The sequence below is a fragment of the Glycine soja genome, chromosome 4 (assembly GCF_004193775.1).
Source record: "Glycine soja cultivar W05 chromosome 4, ASM419377v2, whole genome shotgun sequence".
Lineage (NCBI taxonomy): Eukaryota > Viridiplantae > Streptophyta > Magnoliopsida > Fabales > Fabaceae > Glycine > Glycine soja.
In genome coordinates this window covers 47,103,086-47,126,336 of record NC_041005.1, presented here as the reverse complement: position 1 = coordinate 47,126,336, position 23,251 = coordinate 47,103,086, and the positions used below count along the sequence as shown (strand labels likewise).

At 33.1% G+C, this 23,251-nt stretch overlaps 4 protein-coding genes across 5 annotated transcripts; 2 read left to right on the top strand and 2 right to left on the bottom strand.

Moving 5' to 3' along the window:
* Positions 1-3,956: 3,956 nt before the first annotated feature.
* On the top strand, positions 3,957-5,134 carry LOC114410003 (uncharacterized protein At4g14100-like). Its single transcript, XM_028373729.1, has 2 exons — positions 3,957-4,514; positions 4,815-5,134. The coding sequence occupies exons 1-2, from the start codon at positions 4,028-4,030 to the stop codon at positions 4,997-4,999; spliced, it is 672 nt and encodes a 223-aa protein (XP_028229530.1). The 5' UTR covers positions 3,957-4,027; the 3' UTR covers positions 5,000-5,134.
* A 955-nt stretch (positions 5,135-6,089) lies between these two features.
* On the top strand, positions 6,090-11,739 carry LOC114410001 (chromophore lyase CRL, chloroplastic-like). 2 transcript variants are annotated; one of them, XM_028373725.1, is made up of 10 exons: positions 6,090-6,433; positions 6,513-6,562; positions 6,721-6,781; positions 7,135-7,170; positions 7,396-7,446; positions 8,134-8,226; positions 9,281-9,385; positions 9,491-9,586; positions 9,745-9,909; positions 10,717-11,739. In XM_028373725.1, exons 1-9 carry the CDS (start codon positions 6,263-6,265, stop codon positions 9,883-9,885), a joined length of 804 nt encoding a protein of 267 aa, XP_028229526.1. In that variant the 5' UTR covers positions 6,090-6,262; the 3' UTR covers positions 9,886-9,909; positions 10,717-11,739. The 2 variants fall into 2 exon arrangements, with proteins under 2 accessions (XP_028229526.1, XP_028229527.1); XM_028373726.1 differs by having other exon boundaries at positions 6,091-6,433; positions 9,494-9,586.
* Positions 10,016-11,407, bottom strand: LOC114410002. The gene is made up of 4 exons (XM_028373727.1): positions 11,137-11,407; positions 10,967-11,025; positions 10,641-10,758; positions 10,016-10,269 (listed from the first exon to the last, which is right to left on the bottom strand). The coding sequence occupies exons 1-4, from the start codon at positions 11,376-11,378 to the stop codon at positions 10,191-10,193; spliced, it is 498 nt and encodes a 165-aa protein (XP_028229528.1). The 5' UTR covers positions 11,379-11,407; the 3' UTR covers positions 10,016-10,190.
* A 5,038-nt stretch (positions 11,740-16,777) lies between the features above and the next one.
* On the bottom strand, positions 16,778-21,454 carry LOC114409999 (probable beta-1,4-xylosyltransferase IRX10L). Its single transcript, XM_028373724.1, has 4 exons — positions 20,924-21,454; positions 18,518-18,906; positions 18,109-18,350; positions 16,778-17,506 (listed from the first exon to the last, which is right to left on the bottom strand). Exons 1-4 carry the CDS (start codon positions 21,027-21,029, stop codon positions 16,993-16,995), a joined length of 1,251 nt encoding a protein of 416 aa, XP_028229525.1. The 5' UTR covers positions 21,030-21,454; the 3' UTR covers positions 16,778-16,992.
* Positions 21,455-23,251: the final 1,797 nt, after the last annotated feature.

The following is a 23,251-nucleotide window of genomic DNA, read 5'->3' as shown; positions in this document are numbered from 1 at the left end:
AATCATATTTCTAATGACTAAACATCTTTCGGCAATAAAAATTAGAGAACTAACGAGCATGAGCTACCCTAAAGCATTTTATATACGAAGACCTATTGATGGATACTGGATAGGTTAATAAATACTACTAATTGTTACTTTATGACGTTAATTTTGGTTATAATATAAAAATATTTATCATTATTTATATGATTTGTATTAATTATATTTTTTAGCTTAAAAGGTGGTGGTGGTGCTAACAGTAAACATACAAGGGTGATAGCTATAACTATAAAAGTGATGAACCATTAAGGATAACAACATTGATGACGGTGTATTAATAATAATTATAGTGACGGTGATACAAATGACAATAATATAGTTTTATACTTATTTAATTTTACAATTTAGTCTCTTTCTTTTACGGTAATTTTACAATTTAGTCATACATTATATTAAAATTGATTTATTTTGGTCTCATATATTATTTCACTTTAATTAAAATTGATACCAAATAAATGACTTTATTAAAATGTCAGCTAAATTAAATATAAATATAAATTCCTCTTAATCTCATTACAAAGGATCTGTTCGGTAGAGTAAAAAAAATAGAAAAAATTTAAATTAAATTAGAGTATAAAAATATAAATTTTATATATATTTTTTTCTCTCTCTCTACCTAAACGACGGGACCCTAAAGCAACATCTTAATTTTGGGTGAAAAAAGAGGGTCACTACTCACTAGTCACCAGTGACCTTTTTATCTCTGTGCCCCCATTCTCCAAATTAAGTTCCTGAGTATCCCTATTTTCAAATCAAATACATAGATATCCTTTTTTTTTTCTTTTGGTGTAGTGTGAATTCGGATCCTTGTCCACTAAATTCACAACTTGTACTTGACAAAGTATTGTGCACTCACGTTAAGAATTAGATTTCCTGTAAACCGAATTCTTCACATTTTTTTTTTAATTTTTTATTATTTATTTTGTTATTTAAAAATCATTAAAAAAAATTTAATTAGGTAAATTATTATTTTTTTATTTTTTTCACTATTTTGATGTCTTATACATTTTAAAACATCTAATTTGATTCTTTAAGGACTTAAGCTCTCAAAATATGATTTGTTTTGGGTACTCTAATATGAAAATTCAATTAAAAAGTAAGAGATGTCAGTTTTTATTAACAAATTATAAATTTAATCCATTAAAGGCAAAATTACCCATGAGTCCATTTCTTCTTATCATTTTTTCATGCCCATCATTCAAACTAAAATAGAATGAAGCGAAATTAAGACTATATATATATATACTTTATCATTATTACCTTTATCATTCCAAATGAAGAATGAGCAAGGCATAATATGTATTCCTTAAAGAATTTCTACTCCAATTGTAGTAAACATTAGCAGCTAGCCAACTAAGACAAAGACCGAAAGCCTCTCCCTTATCTCTATTTTGTGTCCTTTCTTTTCCTCCTTGACAAAGCACCTAGAATATCAGTGGGTGGTCATGACCTTTTAATCTAGTAAATGAAATTAGAAAATAATTGATTTTCAAATTAGCTTGAGTGATATATAACAATTGAAATTCATACCCAACTGCCTCTTGTACCTTCAGTCTGAGGAGTAGGTGAAGATACATTAATCTTTAGGGCAACAACTCCAAATCAAAAGAAATCATACAATTAGAATAAAACTTTTATATGCTAAAGGATTAAGTGCTCTTATTCGAAATGCTCACCATCAAGGACGTTCTCATGGTATTGCAATCTGTCAAGGGGCTCCTATAATAACACATCTATTGTTTGCGGACGACAATTATTTATTTTGTAGAGCCACAGAACTTAAGGTGATCATGAATGAATTAAAGAACATCCTTGAGGTTTATGAAGCTGCGTCGGGACAAGCCATCAATCTCAGCAAATCTGAAATGTTTTTTAACTCCAATGTGATTGAGTTGAAGCGCAATTCAATCTCCAATATGTTGGGTGTCTATGCAAGAATAGGGGCTGGAAAATATTTAGGAATGTCTTCTAATATTGGAAGGAACAGGAAGAGCACTTTCGGGTTTATGAAAGAAAAAAGTTTGGAAGAAGATCACATCCATGGCTGGGAAATTCCTGTCCAAAGCTGGTTAGGAAATCATGATAAATTCCCAACACCTGGGAATTTTATCAAAGATGGGATGGAGAATTGTCGATGGTACCAACATCAATGTCTGGTCTCAGCATTGGATTCAAAATGATAGTTCTGGACCCATAAGCACGGCTCCTCTTGAGGCAGTAAAAGATCTCGTGGTTAGTGACTTGATGATACAAGGAACAAGGCAATGGAACAAACATCTTATTTATGCGCTTCTGCCACAAAGGTATGATACAATCTTGCAATTGCCTTTGTTTGATGAATTTGAAGAGGATAGAAGAATTTGGAAATATACAAATGATGGAATTTACTTTGTTAAATCTGTGTATAGATCCATTATGGAGCAAGCTAGAAATCATCAACAATTCCAAATTGAAGGTGATTGGATGAATATATGGAGTTTAAATGTCCCTCACAAAGTTCGAGTTTTCCTTTGGAGAGTTTGTAGGGATTGCATTCCTACAAAAATTCAATTAGAATCAAGAGATATTGATTGTTCTTCAATCCGTCTCTTTTGTCAACAAGACTTAGAGAATTCTTTTCATTGCTTCTTTAAGTGCCCAGGAAGTATATCAGTGTGGGAAAAGGAAGGTTTGTGGTGCAAAATAGAACCTCACTTGACCTGTAGAATCAGTCTCTGAACTGATATTCAAACTTATTAGAGGAGATGATGGAATTAATTCATGCAAAAGTTCTAAGCTGTTATGGAGTCTAGCGAAAAGGAGGAATGAAAAATTGTGGAATGAAGTGGAGGAAAATGTTATAGCAGTCTGTTGTAGAGCGAACTCAGTGTTACAAGATTGGAGGCTAGCTCAAGATTCTCAACAATTCCAGCAATTTCATTGCTCTCCAAATGTTTTGGTTTGGCAAAAACCTTCCTGAGACTTTGTCAAATGCAATTTGGAAGCTGCAATATTTGAAGAGCAAAATATAATGGGCTCCGGGTTCTATTTGCGTGATGAATTTGGGAACTTTCTGCTAGCTAAAATAGGTTACTGGAATTCTCAAGTTTTGGTGCAGGAAGGTGATGCATTTGCTTTGCTGCAAGCGATGAAGATCTTTGAGACCCACGGCAAGCAATTAGTGGGTCATTTACATGGACCAAAGTCTTTGCTTACAGAGAGCAGAATCCTCATTCAACAAATAAGAAATGTTTTGCACCAGCATAGTGGCTTCCAAGTAAGATTTGCGTGCCATAATGCTAATAGTGTAGAGAATCATGAAAATAATGTTTTCCATTGTATCCCTCTTTGTGTTGATGATATTATTGCAATGGAACCAATAAGTTGTTAGTCTAGGTGGTCTTAGATTCGATTTCCTTAAGTAAGATCTCAGGTTTAAATCATGTAAATAAAAAAAAATGTGATCAAAAGAAATATCTCATCAGATATAATTAGCTAAATTTCATGATAAAGATCAATCATAAATATTATCATCATAAAAAAAATTATTACAAATGAAAAAAAATTTGTAAAAAAAACTAATTATATATTAATAAGATTCTTTTAGTTTAATTGTTAATATGATATTATATTTATATTAATGTTATTTAATTTAAAATATATATTGTAGAATTTTTTTATGTTCAATTTTTTTTCCATTTTATGATTTACTTATATATAATATTAAAAGTGATATATTACATTAAAAAACTATTAACTTATTCTTTTTATTTGCCTAAAACTGAAACAATCACATGTTTGATGATATTATTGATTTATTCTTGTTTCGTATATTATTATCAAACTTGAATTGAATTGAATACGATCCCGAATAAATGACTTTATTAAAATGTTATCCAAATATAAATATAAATTGAATATGGTACCAACTAAATGACACTATTACAATCTTCTTATCTTGTTTCCCTGTGAGGCTGTGAGGAAACAGAGGATAGCAGCAAAAGCAATGGCATCTGCAAGAGAACAAATGTATTTGATGGCAATCCTCCTTATATTCTCCCCTTCAAAATTAACGTTATCAAATGCTGGTGCAGTAACAGGGCAACCAATTCCACCTGAGTGGCCGCACCAGTTCCACGCGTTTATGTTCATGAACGAAAGCGGAATTCTTCAGAAACTGGACTTGTGGTACGACTGGCCCAACGGCCGAAACTTCAACATCATTCAGAATCAGCTGGACCACGTCGTCTCCTACGACCTCGAATGGACCAACGGCACCTCCTTCGTCTACACCCTCGACCCTTCCGACCCGACATGCAAAGTTGTGGACTTTGGAGTGGGTATTCTCCGACCCAATTGGCTCGACGGTGCAACCTATTTGGGTCAGCAACACGTTGATAACTTCCTCTGCAACGTTTGGGCGAAGGTTGATTTCATTGTCTACTACGAGGAGGTCCTCACTCGTAGGCCTGTTAGGTGGGACTTCTCCTCAGGTACTACACACACCTCTATTCTTAAATTGCTAATTTTGCAAGAGATATTTACAAGTAATGGTCCATTAAGCTCAACAACAATTGTTAATTAGATTTTGATGTCATTTTAACATTTATGTTTAAACTTAACTCTAAAAGTTAAATGGTGAAGTAAAGATGTTGTTCACACTCATAAACAGTATTTTGACCACATCGAATGGTCAATGCCACGTTACTTTTTGTTAGTTATATTTGTTTGTATGTCTCCCTTATTTGAAGCATTTATCTGAAGTGAATCCACTTGGAATTTGGTGGGTGCAGGATACACTGGTCACGTGATGACATTTGAGGTTGGTGCAGTGCTTGAGGATGCAAATTGGCAGGCTCCAGTGTATTGTTTTGATGAGAATGAGAAGGAAAAGAATATCCCCATTTTGGGATCTGCTGTTCGTGGTGGTTCTCTTGGGAGTTTGATGAGAGAGATACCCACTGGGGAAACTATGTAATTATATTTTTGATCCACTAGATTAGAGTTGCTCATGCATCACTGTGTTGGATATGAACTATGATAGTCTTTGGAAGTTATGCTAGACCAAGCATTTTGAAATTTTATTGATCGAATTTGTTCTTTTATATTGGAATTATAGAATGTTTTGTTGCTTTTAACAGGTACACTCTCGTAAGAGAGGCATAATTGGTTGGTCGTGGTGGAGAGACTTGGGCGTAATTTAGAAGATACTGTTGAAAGTGAATTAAGAAAAAGTTGAAGCGTGCTTGTTAGAAAATTTTATTTTTGAAGTAGTCTTCTATTGATTAATTAAAACATTACTCGAATAGTATATAGATTTAACCGATAACTAGTTTTCCTCAGAGATAAAACATTATTTATTAAAATATGATGAAAAACTTAAATTAATAACTAATATTTACTCGAGAATTTAACTAAAATTGATTACAGTTTCTCTCAAATTAATGACATTTTGGTTAGCAAGATACATCTTGTGTGTAATAAAAATTAAAACTAACAAGATCAGGTATGAAATTTTAAACGATAAACTGATGAAAGATTTACTCAAATTTTTAAGAAGTTTATATTCAATTTTTGAATAAGGTTATTAAGACTCATAATTTCTAATGATATTTGTTCATATTAAAGTTAAAAAAGAAACTAGTAAATATCATTTGTATGACACATGTTTGCAAATATACGTAAAATGTTAAAAAAGTATTATTTTTATTAAAAGGTATCCGTTATCCTTTTTCTAAAAACAAAGGCATCCATTAATAAAAATACAAATCATGCATTTTTAAACTTTAAAGAATCTTAAGATTTAATTTAGTTGATGAAAATAAATTATAAAAAATCATTATATTTAATGTTCTTAGAAATAATTAAGAAAATGAAAAAAATATTTAATCGAACAACTAATTAAATAAGAAAATTAATTTATTGATATAAAAACTATAAAATAAAATATAAAAAACTATCTAGATTTAAAAAAATAATAGTAACTCAAATTGACAATATAATAAATAATGCATTAATAATAGCCATGATTTAATTAATTAATTAATAATGTGGTGATTTTTTATTCCCATTCTGCAAACTGCAAAGCACAGAAGGAGTAGAAGCAAACCAAAAGGGGTGGAATGAAAATTGGAACCGGGCTCTGGATGATGAACGATTCACAGGCCAGAGACCAATAACTTTCTTCTTCTTCTGGTTGTGGCGCTTCTTCCATTCACAGTAACTCCAATTCCATAGAAAGATGGGTACCGGGGATTCGGATTCGGAATCGAATGGATGGAACCGTGCTCGTGGGTTGGCGCTTAAGACTCTGCTACTAATTGGTGGCGCACTTCTCGTTAAGCGCCTCCGCAAGTCCACCACGCGTTGGGACCACGCTCATTTCGTCTCCAACTCCCTCACCGGCGAAAAGGTTCTCACTTCATTCTTTCAATTCACTCTTCTACGATTCTACTATGCTTCTTTTCTTTTCAATTTCTCAATTATTGTAGTATTCCAAGGAGCAAGCTTCCAGAGACCCGGATAACTATTTCAACATTAGGTACATTTCCCACTCCCTTTTTTCCGTTACTTTCCTTATGCTTGCGCTCTTATTTGGTTTTCTGAGATGTACTGTATTTGTTCTTTGTGTTTTTTTTTTGTGTGTGTGGACGAGAGAGAATTTTAGAAATACGACACTGAAATTTGGTGTTTTTGCAGAATGCTTACATGCCCCGCAGCGGAGCTAGTGGATGGTTCCAAGGTCTTGTATTTTGAACAGGTGAGCATTACTATGCAAGTCTGGAAAGTTACTTATTTGTGAGTTAGGTCCTGTTTAGAAAATTTTCTCCGTTAACATAACTAAGAAGATAAAATGAATTGAACTTCTCTCATAAGCTAAAATCTGCTTATGCACTTCAGCTTTTTGGAGAAGTTAAATAAAATGACTTCTATAAGAATTAAGCACATAAGTTGATTTTGGCTTATGAGACACGTTCGATTCATTTTACCTTCTCGTTTTCTTCTCCTGTAAATGCTTATGGAGAAATTTATCCAAACAAGACAATATTGTTTTCACTTTTTTTATCTGTGCTTTAAATATTAACTCAATTAAGATTTTCTTTGTGCTGCTAGGCTTTTTGGAGGACTCCACAAAAACCCTTTCGGCAGGTAGACTTTATATCTTCTGAGAAATTCTATTTAGATTTTCTGTTTCGGTTTCTTCGTACTTGAAATATTATCAGGAGCAAGATGCTTTCAATAGATGTGTTTTGGTGAAAAAATGTCTGCATGTTAAACTTTTTACGTTATTGTTTTCAGTTTTCCATGTTGATTTTTTTAAAAGATAAATCTAATCTTCACTGTCATCATTCAATTTTTTTTTTTTTTTTGCAGAGGCTTTTTATGGTGAAACCTTGTCCTAAAGAGTTGAAATGTGATGTTGAGGTACATGTTTATTCACTTTAATGATACTGATGCCCTTTCCATTCATCTTGTACTTCATTGTATGAAACATGTCCTAATGCTTGTGATAAGTTTCGTTTGTGAGGAGTGTGGCTAAGTTGGCCACACCTCACTTGTCTTGAGCACCATGATTTGCATACAGTTATGATACTGATGCTTTGTCTTTCTGAAATTTCTAGTTTCGTAAAACAATATTAAGATCTTCTTTACCATAACTTTTCTATAGAATGTCATTAAAAAAAGTTATGCTAAGCCTTCCTTACGAAAAGTGGAAAAAAATTGGTGCTATTTAAAACTTCTTATGAAGCTTTTCTAGTTTTACATATGCACAGTGATGCAGGACAAAGGGGGTCAAATTATAATTAAATGCTGGGTTTCTTTTTGGGCTATTGTAGATGATTGGTCACATTGGTGTGTATAATTGATCGAAAGTCCAAACAGTATCCACTGTTCAAGTATAATTGATCCAACGTTGCCCAGCATTACAATTTACGTATAGACTTGTTCTTAAGTTTTTGCCTTTTTGGTCTGGTTTCTAGACGTAGGATTTCACTTTAGTTTAGTTCTTTTTTAGAGGAATAGTATATTCTTTTTCTTGTTACAACTTACAAGTGGCTGCTATATTTTGTTTAATTCAGAGCATGAATACTAATTTATGTTGAATTGCAGTTAAGTACATATGCCATTAGAGACATGGAGGAGTACAAAAATTTCTGTGATCGACCAAGGGATCAGCGTCCACAGCCGGAAGAAGTAATTGGAGTAAGCATTTTAGCCACGTTCATACTTCATACTCTTAGCTTAGAAGCATCTTGTTTTAGAGATTTGTCACTTCTTTTTGGAGAGAGAAGTGGAACAGAAAAGAGAATGATTTGAAAAAAAAAAAAAAAAGAGAATTCTGTGGAGGTAGAATGGAGAAAATAAAGAAAATAAAAGGAAGAAAGGGATTTGTGAATATTAAAGATTTTTTAGGATGAAAAGAAGGAAAAATGGTGGGGGCTGAAAAAGAGGTAACATCTTGGGATTTTATACATGTAGTTTGTAGATAGATTAATGGATATCCCAAGATTGCTTAGACATCACATTTGGCAAACAATCATAAAACCGCAGCTAAAATCAAGTGTTAGGTATAAACTTATCTCAAATTGAATACTGCATAATATAGTAATGATTAAAGACTGACACAAAAAGCCATAGATGCCAAGAATCAAATTGGCCATCTTTTGAGGTTGATAGAGTCAGTGTGGTGAGTCAAATGCATCTTAGTATCAGCTGCCACTCTTAAATTTGACCAAATGAGTGAAGAAATGTTCCAGTTTTTCTGAGGAAATGAAGCTGCTATCTTCCCCAAATTTTGTTTAAAGGTGATGCTATAATAATCCGATGACTTAGGAAAGTAGAATGTAAAAGTTTGCCTGGCTTCTTGAATCTATAACCTGGACATAATCAAGTATGGATGAGTTTTCTTTCATGAAATGCAACTAGTTTAATTACCAGAATGAAAAATATCCATGGCGTGGATTGATTTGTCGCTTCTCCATTTCTGATTATAATTTTGTCCCACGTTTCTTTCCTTGTTCTGCCTTTGTGTGTGTTGCTGTGGCTTTTCGTAGATTATTTTTGTTTACTTTTAGATTTTTTAAAGACTTCATTACATCAATGAATTATCTTTTTGGGAAATTCTGGACAAAATTCTATTTGATCGACACTTTCTTAGGTACTTGCTTTAGCATGTTCTAAATGGGAATTCATGACAAGTTTGTGTATTTGAATGTCTTAATATCTCATGCTTGAACAATTGTACTGTGGCTTGCAGGATATTGCTGAACATTTGACAACAGTACATCTTAAGCGTTGTCCACGTGGAAAACGTTGCTTATATGAAGGTTCAACCCCACCTGGTGGATTTCCTAATTCATGGGTAATTTTCTGTTCACTCTATTGCCTTAATTTTGTCATCCCCATCCTTTTACCAGTACTACTGTATATAAGAGTTGAGTTGAAACACCTGTACTCTTTTTTGTAGCAGAATGGGGCAACCTACTGTACTTCAGAGCTTGCAATTTTAAAGAACAATGAGATACATACCTGGGACAGGGGTTATGATGATGGTGGAAATCAAGTTAGTTTTCTTCATCTCGTTTGACTAGTTTGATGAATTGCTTTACCTTTATAGTTGCAAATATAGATATATAGTATACGACAACAACAAAGAAAAACAGAAACATTAAATTATTTTTTTGGTTGTAGAAACATTAGTTATTTCTTATTTGATTGCAGGTTTGGGGGCAAAAAGAAGGCCCTTACGAGTTCAAGCCTGCACCAACCTCCAGTTTTAATGATATGTTTTCTCCTTTGAATTTCCCCCCTCCACCATCCATGGAGAGAAGAATAGAGGGTTCATTTGTTTTGCAAGAATGAAAGCGTTTCATATAACCACAATGTGTAATTCTGCTACTGTAGCTGTCTTTCAATATAGTGCTTTTTTTTTTCTCTCGTTAATCAGCATTATCTTTCAATATTTTGATTTCATTCTAGGTATTAAAAGCAATAGTCAAAGAGCTGCCCGCTTCTTAGGTGATACTATTCAAATATGTTGGTAATTTAACAGAAGGAATAAGATAGAATAGAACCATGCGAAAGTTGACCTAAATAAACAAATGAATAGGAATAAATTAGAGGTTCATTTCTTCTGACGTAAAGGGTAATGGAACCAAACAACCAGCCTAAAATTTGTTGTTCAGATAGAAGTATATTCCCGCAAGCACTGCAATTCCCACGGCAGCTGCAATAGGAAGTGCGTTCCTGTTTAAAGTATCACATAGATAATGTCAATGCAAATATTATGTGAGCAAGTCATCGTATTTTGCTAGTATCAAGACATTATGTGTCTATTTAGGTAAGTTTTTTTTAGAAGTAATTCTAGGAGAAGAAAATAAGAAGAATAAAATGAGATGAGTTTCTTCATAAATTAAAAAAGTTCTTCATTAGTTAATTTATAGAAATTTTTTCGTATAGTTTCTTTAAAAAATGATAGGACATCTAAAATTAACTAATGATTAGCCTATGAATGACTCATTTTAGTTTATTGAGAAATTTATTTTATATTTTTTTCTTATTTTTTCTTTTTAGAAGTACTTCTAGAAAAACTTATTCAAATAAGTCCTAAGACTCACCCAATTGCTTCTTCTTTCTTGATTTCGGATTTTCGTGCCTTTCTAACATCTTTATCATTTGCATTTCTTGCAACAGTTGGAGCGTAGGGCCTAAACCTTCGTTTTGGAGCACCACAAACTGCAAAACACCACTTTAAGGCAATGATAATGCAGTACACCTACTTAGTTCAGTGACCCTTATTTCTTCTATTTTTTTCAACTATTAACAACAGTATGATAATTTATATCACTTGTAAAGCATGAGAGCAAGTTTTCTTTTGGATTGAATTTCCTTTAGTTTCTCTATTAGTAACACTGGAGGTGAAGTAAAAAAAGTAATCAATTACCAGGACAGAAGAATTTATCAGGCAATTTCTCAAAGGGGGTCCTGTCGTTGTAAATATACCTGCATCATTATCAACACAAGCATAAGATTGTTGTGTGTAAAGAACAAGTCCATAGACTTCATACATGAATCATCTGATGATAAAGGGTGAGAGAAAAGATGAAAGGAAACCCGCAATCACGACAGATATAGGCTTGCTTGGAGGCCACACGCATGGAAATCCTGGGAGCTCCAGAAGTAAGATACTGTTGCATTGGATGAAGTAAGAGGTTAAGGGAACCAGAGAAGAAAGATGACTTTAAAGCCAAAGGGTTGAGGTGTGGTCGCAGGCCAGCATTGGCAGCTGGAGCTAATGAAGATGGGGACCTTGCAGTGTTAAGACTGATTGTGGGTGCTTGCATATGCATGGCCATTTTCCCTTTGCTATTCCTAATGTATCTCAGTTGGCAGATACTGAGTTAAGGAAGTGAGAATAAAAAGAGACAATTGATGATAAGAAAAAGGTTGTGAAACTGGTGATTCTGTGAACGTGGAATCGGCTTGTGTCTGATTCCTACGTGGAAAGCGTGGCATTCATACTCCCCACACAAGCCCTTTCCACTCTTGGTTTCATTTTTTTTTTTTTTTTATCTTATTAGGACAAGAAAGTGAAAATGTATTATGCACCAAGTATTAATGCATTTCTGCTATAGCCCCACACTTTAGAATACGTAACTTTTAGGTCCTTTGCCTTTTGATATTCAAAGCAACATTTCTCAATTATTTTCTTGTCCCCATATTGTTGCGAGCTCCTGTAGACTAGAGAATCAAACTAATTCTTAGGAAAACTAGCATAATTCATGATATGATGAAATGTTCTTGCTCTTTGGTGGTGTGAAGTCTTGACTATTTCAAGTTAAACAGGATTTTTTTCTTCACTTGGGGTGTGGATAAGTTCTAACCTTAATAATTTGGGGGTGTTAGAATTAACAATGGAAAGCTTCAAAATGTTTGTTTACGCATTCCGAGGCACTAAACGCAGAAGGAACTCTTCTGTTGGAGTGGAGAAAATGCTAGTTACGTCCAACTAACTGTTTTCCAAACACCTAAAAAAATAGTTTAGCGAATGTCAATTGTATGGTTGAAATCTGTATAGGAAGTAAAGAATGTCAGATCATTTCAATTACCTAATTCATGAATGAACTAGTTTTATTTGCAATCGAGTGTCAATTTTTCATTAATTTCCTTTGCAGATGTCACCCTTAAACTGTCATGCTCACACAAACACATACCTCCGAATAAAGGTAATTGAAATGCTATTATAATTTATCGTCTTAAAAAAAAGTAATTGAAAGGCAAACTGAGGTGGTTCATTGTATCTGGTCCGAAAAGAGCATCAATACATAAAGTTAAACTGAATTTGTCACATTTGTTAAGCCCAAATCAACCTCTTCTTTTTGGACCTCTATTATTCAGTCCCCCCCATCAACAAATAAAACCCGTTTGTTAGGATTAATTTTGATAGAATTGATTTTAACACACATTTATACTCATAAACAGTGACGAACCTCTTTTCTTATATTGTGATTAGGGTGTGCAATGCACCTCCTCATTTTAAGAAAATTATGTGTAAATATCTTAAATCTTTATATTTTAGCCTCCTAATTTTATACGTAAACCCATTATCCTCAATTCTGTAACAACACTTCAATAGAAGGAGCCATTAAAAAATAAAAATAAATTCAAAGACCCAATTTAAAAAAAAAAAGAAGTTTAGAAATGTAATTAAAAATTATGAAATAGTTGATAGAGTAATTTATCCTTCCTTAATTTGTACCTGGCATTTGGTAGACGGGTAGGACGGTAGATCATAAGTGGGTCACATCACAGACCAAATAATTAAATTTAAAATTCAAAATATTACATCAAAGAAAAGAAACACAAAACGCCAAAAACAATCGATCGTGTTGAAACTCCGTTGCCAGCCATATAAACGGGACCACCCTAACTAACAACAAAATAAACAGCAATAATATCATCATGAAACCGGTAACTTTCCTTTCAAATGTATCAATATCTTTATAAAGAAACGGAAACGTGATTCGAAGAACAAAAACAAATCAATGTTTGCCAAAAACATTAAACCTTATTACTATTTTAGTCACATGATAGACACAATCAAATTATTAATCCAATAAGATAACTCATTCTAAATGTTAACTACTATCAGAAGAGGCACACTTAAACAAAAATTTATAATGTATTGATGCCATCATGATTCATGATCTTGATTTTGAAAATCTGTAAGCTAATATGCAGCACCGGATGCCTGCTTCTCATTTCCGGTATGGTATGGGGACGGAAACAGGACGAGGATGGAGGTAACACTCCATTTTTCATAAAATAACTAAAAAAGATATTTTAAAAAAAAATAGTTTTAAAAAATGATATAATTTTTATAATTAAATAAATAAGAAGAAATAATTTTATTAATTAAAATAATGATTTGAAGGAAAATAAAAAGATATTTTATTTATTCATTTGATAGAAAATAAAATAGAGTTATTGTTTATAAAATAAAGGCTCGAGTACCCTAGCGATAAATAGAGACAAGTTAGGTCACTTTTCAGACTCAAGATACTATACGTCTTTACGTTTTCTCTTCTCTCAATTTCGTTTTCGCTTTTTCCTCTCCCAAAATCCTCTTTTTTTTCATATACATTCAAACTTATCTCAGTAAAATGATGATCCCGAAATCGTTAACGGTTGGATTATCGTGAAATTTGAGCATCAGGTTCGGAACTCATTTTCGAACATTCTCCCCATTGGAATTTGCAAAAAAATATTTGAGGTGAGAGAAATATCCTTCGCACCGTAGCTTTCTCTCTCGCATATACTCAAACCTGTTCTAGTAAAACTACGATCTCAAACTCGTTAACCGTTGGATCGTTATGAAATTTAAACACCAGGTTTCCAATTCACGTTTGCACACCTCCACTGTTGGAATTTCGAAATAATATGCATAGAGAGAGAGAAACATACCTCGCATGGAGGCAGGAAAATAGGGATTTCAATCCCTTCTCTTTCACTCTAAAGCTTGAAAAACCTAGTAGAGCAACCAGAGGAAAAATTTGAGAAATCTTAGACAACTGCTAGAGATGCTACTATCACTATCAGAATACACATGTGAGCTAGCTTAGAGGTAAGGGATGAGTTTATCGCAATTGGGGATAGAATGAACATGCGTAAAGGTCCTTAAAGAATCAAATTGAGGTTTATTTTGAGATGTTTATTGTATTATAATTCTTCCTGTATGATTTTGTGAAATTGTATGAGGGGTTTTACTCCCCGTGTTGTGAGAAACATTTTTGTATAATTTAATTGTGTTTTGGATAAGATTAGCATGATAAATAGTTATATTGAGATCATGAAATTGTGTATAAGTGATAAATTGAATATATGATGAATTGTGAGATAACATGTTGCTTTGAGATTATAATATTGTTATTAAGATTGAATATAAGTGCAAAGTTGAACATGTGTGAATTTGTAAGATACACGTAAACATGTGATGGTGGATTGTGATATTATGATATGTTAAATTGTGGACATAAGATTTGATTGTAAATAAGTGTGTGGTTAACACTTGATGTGGTAATACCTGTGTTGTGAGCTGTGAATTATACAATAATACGATTGGTGTTTACCTTGAGAAAAGTGTTTATGCGTAGTGTTAAAGGGAAAGTGTAGGATTCCTAGTTAGGAATAAAGTGTTAAATTGTAGCACAATGTATTAAACATGTTTGAAACATGAGTTTGAGGTCGTGGATATTGTATAATTCATGAGCAGTATTTGCGTGCAAAAATTGTTTTAGGGGTTGGACCTGAATCAGGAAGGTGAGACCCTAACAAATTCTTCGGAGTCTAGACCTTGGGGATAAAGACACTCGATTTGAATGCTCCTTTAAGCCTATGTTGATCTCATATGGTTGGAACATTCTCGCAAGAGTAACCTTGACTAGTCAACTTATAATTTTATTTAGTGAAAGTGACTTGACATACCGATTGTGTGGTGTGTCTTGTTATGTACTCCTAAGTGCCTGAGTATGTTTTTCACTGACATAGTAACACATTGCATATAGGCTTGAGTCTTAGTATAATTGTTGCATAATTTCTGCTAATTGTTTATTATGAAATTGATGAGTGTTATTACATCTTAACCCGAGTGTGTGATTCATATGTAATGTGATTGGTGATTGAAAAATGAATTTTAAATGATAAAGTGATTCATAAATACTTTCATAATTCATTTTGATTACGTCTTTTGTTTATTTGTTTTTTTTTTATAGAAATGTGATAACTCACTCCCTGTGTGTTATTTGTGTTTGGATCCTGTGATGATCCTGAACCTTGTGTTCATGAGAGGAGATGACTAGGTGGATGACTATAAAGAATTTGATGCTAAAGGGTACTGGAACACAATGCTCTGATAAAATGTGACATTGGAGCATAGATTTCTATATTAATTGCATGACGTCTTGAACGACCTTGTTTTGAGCCGAGATGATTTTATTATTTATTTGAACACATTCTATTATGATGTTAGAAAAGTTAACGTGAGACTTTTACCCTTTTGAAATGTTTTTATTTAAATGTGTTTTAAAAACTTTTAATTAATGTTGCATTCTTATTTCTTTTATTATTAGTACATATATGTGTGGAGTAGAGGGTGTCACAATGGGTATGGCAAAGGGACAGCCTGGGTATGACGTTGACTTCTTGGATATGGCTGACCAAGACGGGGATGGTAGTGGCCTTTCGTGGGGATGGCGGTGGCCTACATGCGCGTCCCCACAGTCCAAAATTAAAAAAAAAAAGAAGAAAAAACACAAATTTAAATTGGGTCTTCCGAGAAATATTTACTACTTCAGTGTAGTCGATTTCACTCTTTTGAACCACCATCACCAGTCAATTGCAGACCTTCCGCACGCTAGTGGAGAGAGCGCGGACCGGAAGTTCGACTATGTGCACAACGTGCCGGCGTACGGCAACGGCACAAGCCAGCATCAACAAGAGAACTGCACTCCAGAAGGTTGTGCGACGACGACATACCACATACATGAGCAAAAGAACCACGTGCGCGAAGCTGGTGAAGTGCAGGTTGACATGGTGGGAACACGGCGAGACCGAACCACCTGCCAGGTCCAAGTCTGCTTTCACTCTCTGTCTTCGAATTTCTTTTTTTTTTTAGATTTTCTTTGTTGTTAATAAGGAGACACAGGGAACATGGGCAAAGAATGAGGGCTGCTCTTATTGCTCTTAGAAATTTTTTGGTTTTCTAAGTTTTATTTTTGTGTGCTTTTAATATGAGTATTCTCCAACTAAAATGTTTGGTTCGAAATAACCTAGCATATTGGGGAATTGACAGTTATCAAAATGACAATCTTTAAAATGAATAATACAGGAGTCATCCATTGAAATGATCTAGAAACAAAGTACAATCATATAATAAAAGAAAATAAAGGATTCATACATAAAGCAAGAAAATAACATGATAATAAATACCCAAAAATTTGTCCATATGATAATAGAGCAGAATAAAGGAATAATATGGTAGTATTGCTACTTATTTCTCATGTTTTTTTAATTTTTCAACTTTTTTTTAAATAATAAAAAATATTAAAAATATTTGTCGTTTCCTAGCTGTACCCGTATCTTGAAATTTCTAGATTTGTCATTTCCCATTCCTGTCTCCGTATATGTCCCCATCCCTGTTTTGGTGCATCTTAAGTCACAAATTCTAGCATATGCAGTAAACAAAGAAAACAACTCCTACAGCACAAGTAAAAGTGTATACCATAAGAGCAATAAAGCTGCAAAATGGACATTAAAGGATCTAATGAATGGTCTGAGAAAAACAAAATCAAATTTACAATGTCAACAAAAACCAGCATCTCAATTTCCAACCCCACCTATGAACACTTGCAAGTATAGACCAAAATATGTAAAGAATCCTAATTGCCTCAGAAAACTGTTATAACTGCTATGCTACCAAGGTTTAAGGTCCCCCACAGGGCCAGCAGTCCAATTCAAGGCCTTCTCCCCTGGTTTCAAGAATACACTTCTGTCGTGTGGCAATTTACGTGCAAGGCCATTTAAAACTTGATGGAAAGCATCTCCTGGTTGCGCCGGTTGTGGGAACAGCATAGCTTGCTTCATAGAAGGGTTGGCAAGCAATCTCTGTTTCCTCAAGATAACTTCTGGTGGAATAGATGTGAGTATAGTATCTAACTGAGGGACATCCTTCTCATCAACAAATACACCTATCTCTTCCCATGGGATTGCATCAGCAAATGGCAGCACAATATCATCTGCAATGATAACTGGGATGCAGCCAAATACCACAGCTTCAACCAGTCTTGGGCTCCAAGGGGCCCATCCAAGTGGACACAAACAGAACACTGCTCGTTGCATATCCTCGTAATATGTTGTTGGATGCTCAGTGGAAATGTCAAACAGTGGATTGTCCTTAAAGTTCTCCCACACTGCTGCTCTGGCACCTCTATAAGATACCAAAGTACAGTCAGTTTGAGCTTTCAGGATCATTTTTTGTCATTTGTTTTGGTATATCAAGACATGGAACCAAACTTCATGCATGCTTATATTACAATATTAGAAAGAACCAACTAGGTTGTGAATGTAGTTAATCTAATTATGCTTGGCTAGTTTCAATAACTACTTAATACCATAATTATATAAAGGGTAGAATGTGTTATAGGTCCCTCACGATTTGGTCAAAATTCATTTTAGTCCCTACACCTTAAAATTGGTGGTTTTAATTCTCATATTTCTGAAATGTTGTGGATTTCATCTCTAACCCTATGCTTTATTTTGACTTGACCAGGAATGAAATCCACCACATTTTTAGATACAAGGATCAAAACCACTGTTTTTAAAAATATTGAAATTAAAAATAATTATGACCAAAATGTGAGCCTTAAATACATTTTACCCCTGTATAAATTATATGTCAGAGTGCTCCTTGCATTTTTAATAAAAGGATGCAAGTTAGTGGTCTTAACCAGACATGCTGCAAAAATAAATGAAAAGCCTCACATGTCCACCCCTCCTTTACATTTGTGAGTTGTAATAAATAAGACATACCTTGCATAGTATCCACCTTCAGGGTCATTTCCAACATCATAAAACAGTCCTCGGAAGTAAACAAAAATGGACCTGGGAGTCTTTTCAGGAATTAGGTGTGTGTGCATTTTCTGTGGTGGAGCATACGGAGGAATGGTGATTGAGCCCTCTTTCAAGCACACATGATTCCTCTGTCCAAATGTTTGAACCAAGGTAGCACGCTGAAGCAATGGAAGAATTCCTCTTTCAATTGCCTTCTCTTCCTGGAACGGAAAAACATGATAAAAGTGCATGTTACAATATCCATGTACATATTGAAGAATAAAATCCAAGGTCCTTCTCACCAAACACCACACAATTTGTTTGAATTCTTAAAAGAACTAATAGTGATGAAAATAGCAAAATTAAAACGGTACACTAAATTTCTTACTTGATAATGGAAGCATGCCCCAAAGTCATGAGGGGTCACAAAGAAATGATCTGCCCCTTCTGTCCTGTTCCAATAAGGCCAGTTTGAAGAAATAAGCTGTATGGCACTTCTCATCATTCGTGGTGACTTGAAAGGTAAAGGAAGGCCATTTGGTGTCAAGTCACAGGTGGTGTAGACAGGGGTATAAAACCAATCAGCTTCTTCGGGATTAAGGGTCCGGACAGGGCTAGATAAGAGAAAACGGTGCATAAAGATCTCAGCAGCAAACATATGATTGAGGCATCTAGGGTCCTTTTGCAGAATTTTCTTATTATATTTGCTTGGAAGTTCATAAACAAAAACCTTCAACCTTCCCACTGGATCATCTTCTAACACATCACCAGCACTACCTACATTTGGTTCAACCAGAACATGCTTAGTAGTGTCATTTTTTATTTAACTATAATATATTTTGAAATAAATCACAGAATTTAGAGACTTGTATTTGACTCTGATTTATCTCCTGAGTCTGGAATCATAATTGGTTAATGCAAGTCATTGAGAAATAATAGAGAAGACCACTTATTAACCCCTTAAATTCCAAGCAACCAGGTATGAGTATACGGCATTAAGTGTATGTATCATCAGAGTTTTATATAAAAAACTCTTTTTTACAAATACTCCCATTCTAGCTTCCTCAGTGAATTTTAATCCGAAATATGCTAGTTCTTCACAATCAGTATACTATTATGGTGAATTGACTTTAATTTTTAACTCCTTCATAACATTTATAAGTATCTATACAGTTAGGGAGCAGCATCTATATATAGTGAATTAGTGATAGCAAATGCATATAGAATACACTTTTTTTTTTCTCCAAGCTGGCTGCAAGAAAAGGACTTAGGTATTATAAGGTTTGAATTAATGATTGTCACTCAAATCTTATTAACCATTAAAGAATAAGGTATTCTACAGAGTTTCAAATTTTAATTTAATCTACATAAAATTATTTTAAACACAAAATATATTTTTATTTTATAGTAATTCTATAGCAGAAAAGAAAGGGAAATAGGGGACAAGCTTATGTTTTAATGTTTTGATTCCAGGGTCAAAATTGAAACTCAAAAGTCCAGGAGATAACCTTTTATATGATTCAGGAAATCTCAACATTCAAAATCTCAAAAAAATTTCGATATATCTGATTAATCAAGTAGCATCAAACTTTTACTTCATTCACCCATACCTTTAAAGATAAAGAATGCTTGAAAAATGGCATCACTTCAATAATAATTTAAAATGACAATAACTCACACCACTCTTTTCCAAATCAAGTAATAGATAACACACCAAAGGCTATAGGCATAACAACCTACTTATCTTCTTGGGTGAGTTAGGGTATCAAGGAAGCAGGGACCTAACAATATGTTTCTAAGATACTCTAAATATATTTCCATACATTCATCAGAAATCTATCTTTTGCAAGCAATATCTCTTAAATTATTTACTATGTATATATCTATGCTTCTTCCAACCTCTTAAGCTTTGCTAATATTGGACCGTGGGAAATTCATAAAAAATGAAGAGGGCAACAACAGAAAACACAAGATCAAACTGACTGGTATTTCTTCCTCCTCCTTGTTCTCCTCACACTATATAACAAAGTACTGCATTACTACTAAAGGTCAGAAACAGGCCACTGCAGGGTGTGACTTAAAAGAAGCCACAAAGGTCATCAAGATCTCATGTCAATCCATATAACCTGACCAAAGTGAAAATTGACTATAGCACGACCTTATATTGACACATTACCCCTTCAAACCCTTGGACCAGTTTCAATACATAGCATATCGTATCTATTCCTAGACCCTCATACAGCAGACAAGTAAGTGTTCTACCATTGCCATATATTACAACAGAAACAACTACACAACATCAGTCCCTGAAATTGATTATGCTACAAATTGGGGTCCTGTGCACCCTCAAAACATCTAAATAGCAGTTTTCACACTTCCAAATTTCTAAACGGACATTATAAGAATCTAAGTCACTGCACGCAATGGTCAAGAACCAACATTCTGCGATTCAAATACGGAATGGAAAAATAACATCTCCAAAACAAGTCAACAACTTAAGTAACAAATATTTTCCGAATAAGCTTAAAACCAAAGTAGATCTTAGCTAAATCCACTCTCACAACCCACAAAAACACACCACTGAAAACCATAACCAATACACAAAATGGTCAAACCAACATGACAGCTAACCGGAATGAAATTCACCACAACTGAAAGCAAAGACCCAAAAACCAACATCAGAAAACCAAACCACCAATCCAATCAAATCAGCAGAACATGAGATACATCGAACTCAGAGAGAATCTGATGAAACAAGTTGAAAATAAAAAATCAAACTTTGAAGAAACCCCACCTGAAATTCTCTCAGTAGGTTGATGTCGACCCAGCTCCACAGCCCCAATTGCAAAAGCAGAAGCGGCACAAAGAAGACTAAGCAAACCCACTTTCCAAAAATCCATTTTTTTTCCTTATACTATTTTGCTGACCTCAGAAACTCTTTGATCCGATTATGCAACAGCAAACAAAAAGAGGTGAGATTATAAGGCAAAAGAAGTCAATTGAGGTCAGCAGAAGAAGGTGAGGAAGGAGATGGTTAAAACGTCACGGGGCAAAGTGGTTGTGAGAGATTTCTTAGAAGTGGATCATCTGGATGAAAGGGAAACGGGTTCTTCTCTCTCAGCAACAATGAGAGAGACAGATATATGAATATTATTTGAAGGGACCAAAAAGAGAGTGGATTAGCTTTGAAGAAATAGGGACAGAGTGAAAGAAACAATTGTGAAGATTGAAGAAGAAAGTGCTTGCCTTTGCCAATTTACCAATTATTTTTTTTTTCTGATTAAGTCTGGTTTTTCTTTATTTGCAGTATGATGAGAGGTCCATCTCAGAATACCATATAGGCACCAAAATTCAACTAAGTCACCCTGTTGAGTTCAACTATTACTTCAACATTGTATTATTGTTGCTTTTCCTTTTAACCCGTGCCATCATCCAACACGTTCTTACATTTTGCTCTAAAATTTACTACCGCCACCAAACTATCTATCAACTATAGTCTCCAATTATATTGATTTTGATTAAAATTAATTTTTAAGTAGATTATGTTGGGATGATTTTATCTTAAAAGAAAGTTTATTATCAAATTTAATGTATTTTTTTATCTTGTGTAAAAGTTAGGTCTAAACTTAGAAAAAACAATTTCAAATAAAATGATTTTTATATAACTTTTTTTTAAAGAAACAGATAGAATTTATTTCTCTAAAAAGAAGTAAAAAGAAATACTTATTTTAAGTAAAAATAATTTAGATAAACATATAAAATTATAAAATTTTTATTTCATTTTAAAATACTTATTTTAAAAACTAAACTTAAACCAATTAATTCCATTTTTTTATGATTTTTAGTCAAACCGAGATTTAAAGATAAAATCAATTTTATCTAATAAAAATCAAACATTTATATTTTTTTATTAAAAACAATTTTAATCAGTGACAAAATTAATTCACATTATTTCTACTATCAAACTAAACACACTAGTAATAGTTGAATTCAACCTAACAAAAAAGTGAGTAAAATTGTGACTCAAAAAAATGTCTAGAAAAAAAATTACTAAAACCAAACGGAACAAAAGTAGTGCATGCAGTCCCTAGAGTAGAACTACATTTTATTTTTACTTTATTTGTTAAAAAACATAGTTGAATAGGAAAAATTAACCCATTGGATCATTTTTATTTTTTTTTATTTTGGGTTTTTAAAGATTCTAACCTAATTTTAAATCTCATTATTTTTTTTCTTTCATTCACACTTTGATATAATTTTTTCACTTTTTTGAAAAAATTATTTTATTTATATTTTACATATTTTTAATTATTTAGGCATATTAACTGTCCACTAGGTCCTAATGACATGGAATTGAGGTAAATGAATGAGAACTTACTATCAATCTTTTTTATCATCCCTATACATACAAAATTTAGCCAAATTAAATTTACTTTTTTGGAATTTGAATTTGTTATTATATATTGAAATTCAGAATAACTAAATAAGTCGTGTTGAAAAAAAAATATTCATTATTTTATATGTACTTACTCTCTGTCCCATGTGAAAATACTTTCGAGAGGAATTATTTTGTATCAATATTATATTCAACAAAAATAAAACAAAATATTAAAATTCACAAAAATATTTTCTAAACTTTAATTCAAACATGCTTTGCAACTTGTCATAAATGGAATTAAGTTTATCTTTTTAAGTCACTTTTTATAAGTAAGTGAACTCATTTCGTCCCATTTTTTTTATAAGTTGGGAGCAGTCAGCTTTGCCATCTTTGAGAAAATGAAACTATTATTTTTATCATTTAAATTAAAAGTTTATTGATTTGAATCTCATTATTAACTTTTTTATTCAATTTGTCACTCTAACTTACAATTTTGTAGCATGTTTGTCCTTCAACTTCAGTTATAATGTCAGATTTTACAGATAATTCGTTGGAATATTAATCTCTCCAAAAATTTAGTTTATCTAAAACAAAATTGGTTACTCGCCCTCCATTCTTTTCTTTCTATTTTCAGCGTAAATTAGGTTATTTCATTAGAAGATAAGGTGGGTAAAACCTTAATTTCAAATAGTCGTTTTTTCTCATTCTTTTTTTTTTTTTCAAAAACTAATGAAATTAATTGAA

What these genes read in the sequence shown, in the direction of transcription:
- LOC114410003 (XM_028373729.1), top strand. Translation starts at nt 4,028, where the DNA reads ATGGCATCTGCAAGAGAACAAATGTATTTGATGGCAATCCTCCTTATA. An exon ending in TAGGTGGGACTTCTCCTCAG is followed by an intron (nt 4,515 to 4,814) that starts GTACTACACACA and finishes TGGTGGGTGCAG; the next exon opens with GATACACTGGTCACGTGATG.
- LOC114410001 (XM_028373725.1), top strand. Translation starts at nt 6,263, where the DNA reads ATGGGTACCGGGGATTCGGATTCGGAATCGAATGGATGGAACCGTGCT. An exon ending in ACTCCCTCACCGGCGAAAAG is followed by an intron (nt 6,434 to 6,512) that starts GTTCTCACTTCA and finishes CAATTATTGTAG; the next exon opens with TATTCCAAGGAGCAAGCTTC. An exon ending in GTGGATTTCCTAATTCATGG is followed by an intron (nt 9,386 to 9,490) that starts GTAATTTTCTGT and finishes TCTTTTTTGTAG; the next exon opens with CAGAATGGGGCAACCTACTG.
- LOC114410002 (XM_028373727.1), bottom strand. Translation starts at nt 11,378, where the DNA reads ATGGCCATGCATATGCAAGCACCCACAATCAGTCTTAACACTGCAAGG. An exon ending in TATATCTGTCGTGATTGCGG is followed by an intron (nt 11,026 to 11,136) that starts GTTTCCTTTCAT and finishes ATAATGATGCAG; the next exon opens with GTATATTTACAACGACAGGA. An exon ending in AAGAAAGAAGAAGCAATTGG is followed by an intron (nt 10,270 to 10,640) that starts GTGAGTCTTAGG and finishes TACTTTAAACAG; the next exon opens with GAACGCACTTCCTATTGCAG.
- LOC114409999 (XM_028373724.1), bottom strand. Translation starts at nt 21,029, where the DNA reads ATGGATTTTTGGAAAGTGGGTTTGCTTAGTCTTCTTTGTGCCGCTTCT. An exon ending in ACCTACTGAGAGAATTTCAG is followed by an intron (nt 18,907 to 20,923) that starts GTGGGGTTTCTT and finishes AACCAAATGTAG; the next exon opens with GTAGTGCTGGTGATGTGTTA. An exon ending in GAAGGTGGATACTATGCAAG is followed by an intron (nt 17,507 to 18,108) that starts GTATGTCTTATT and finishes GGTATCTTATAG; the next exon opens with AGGTGCCAGAGCAGCAGTGT.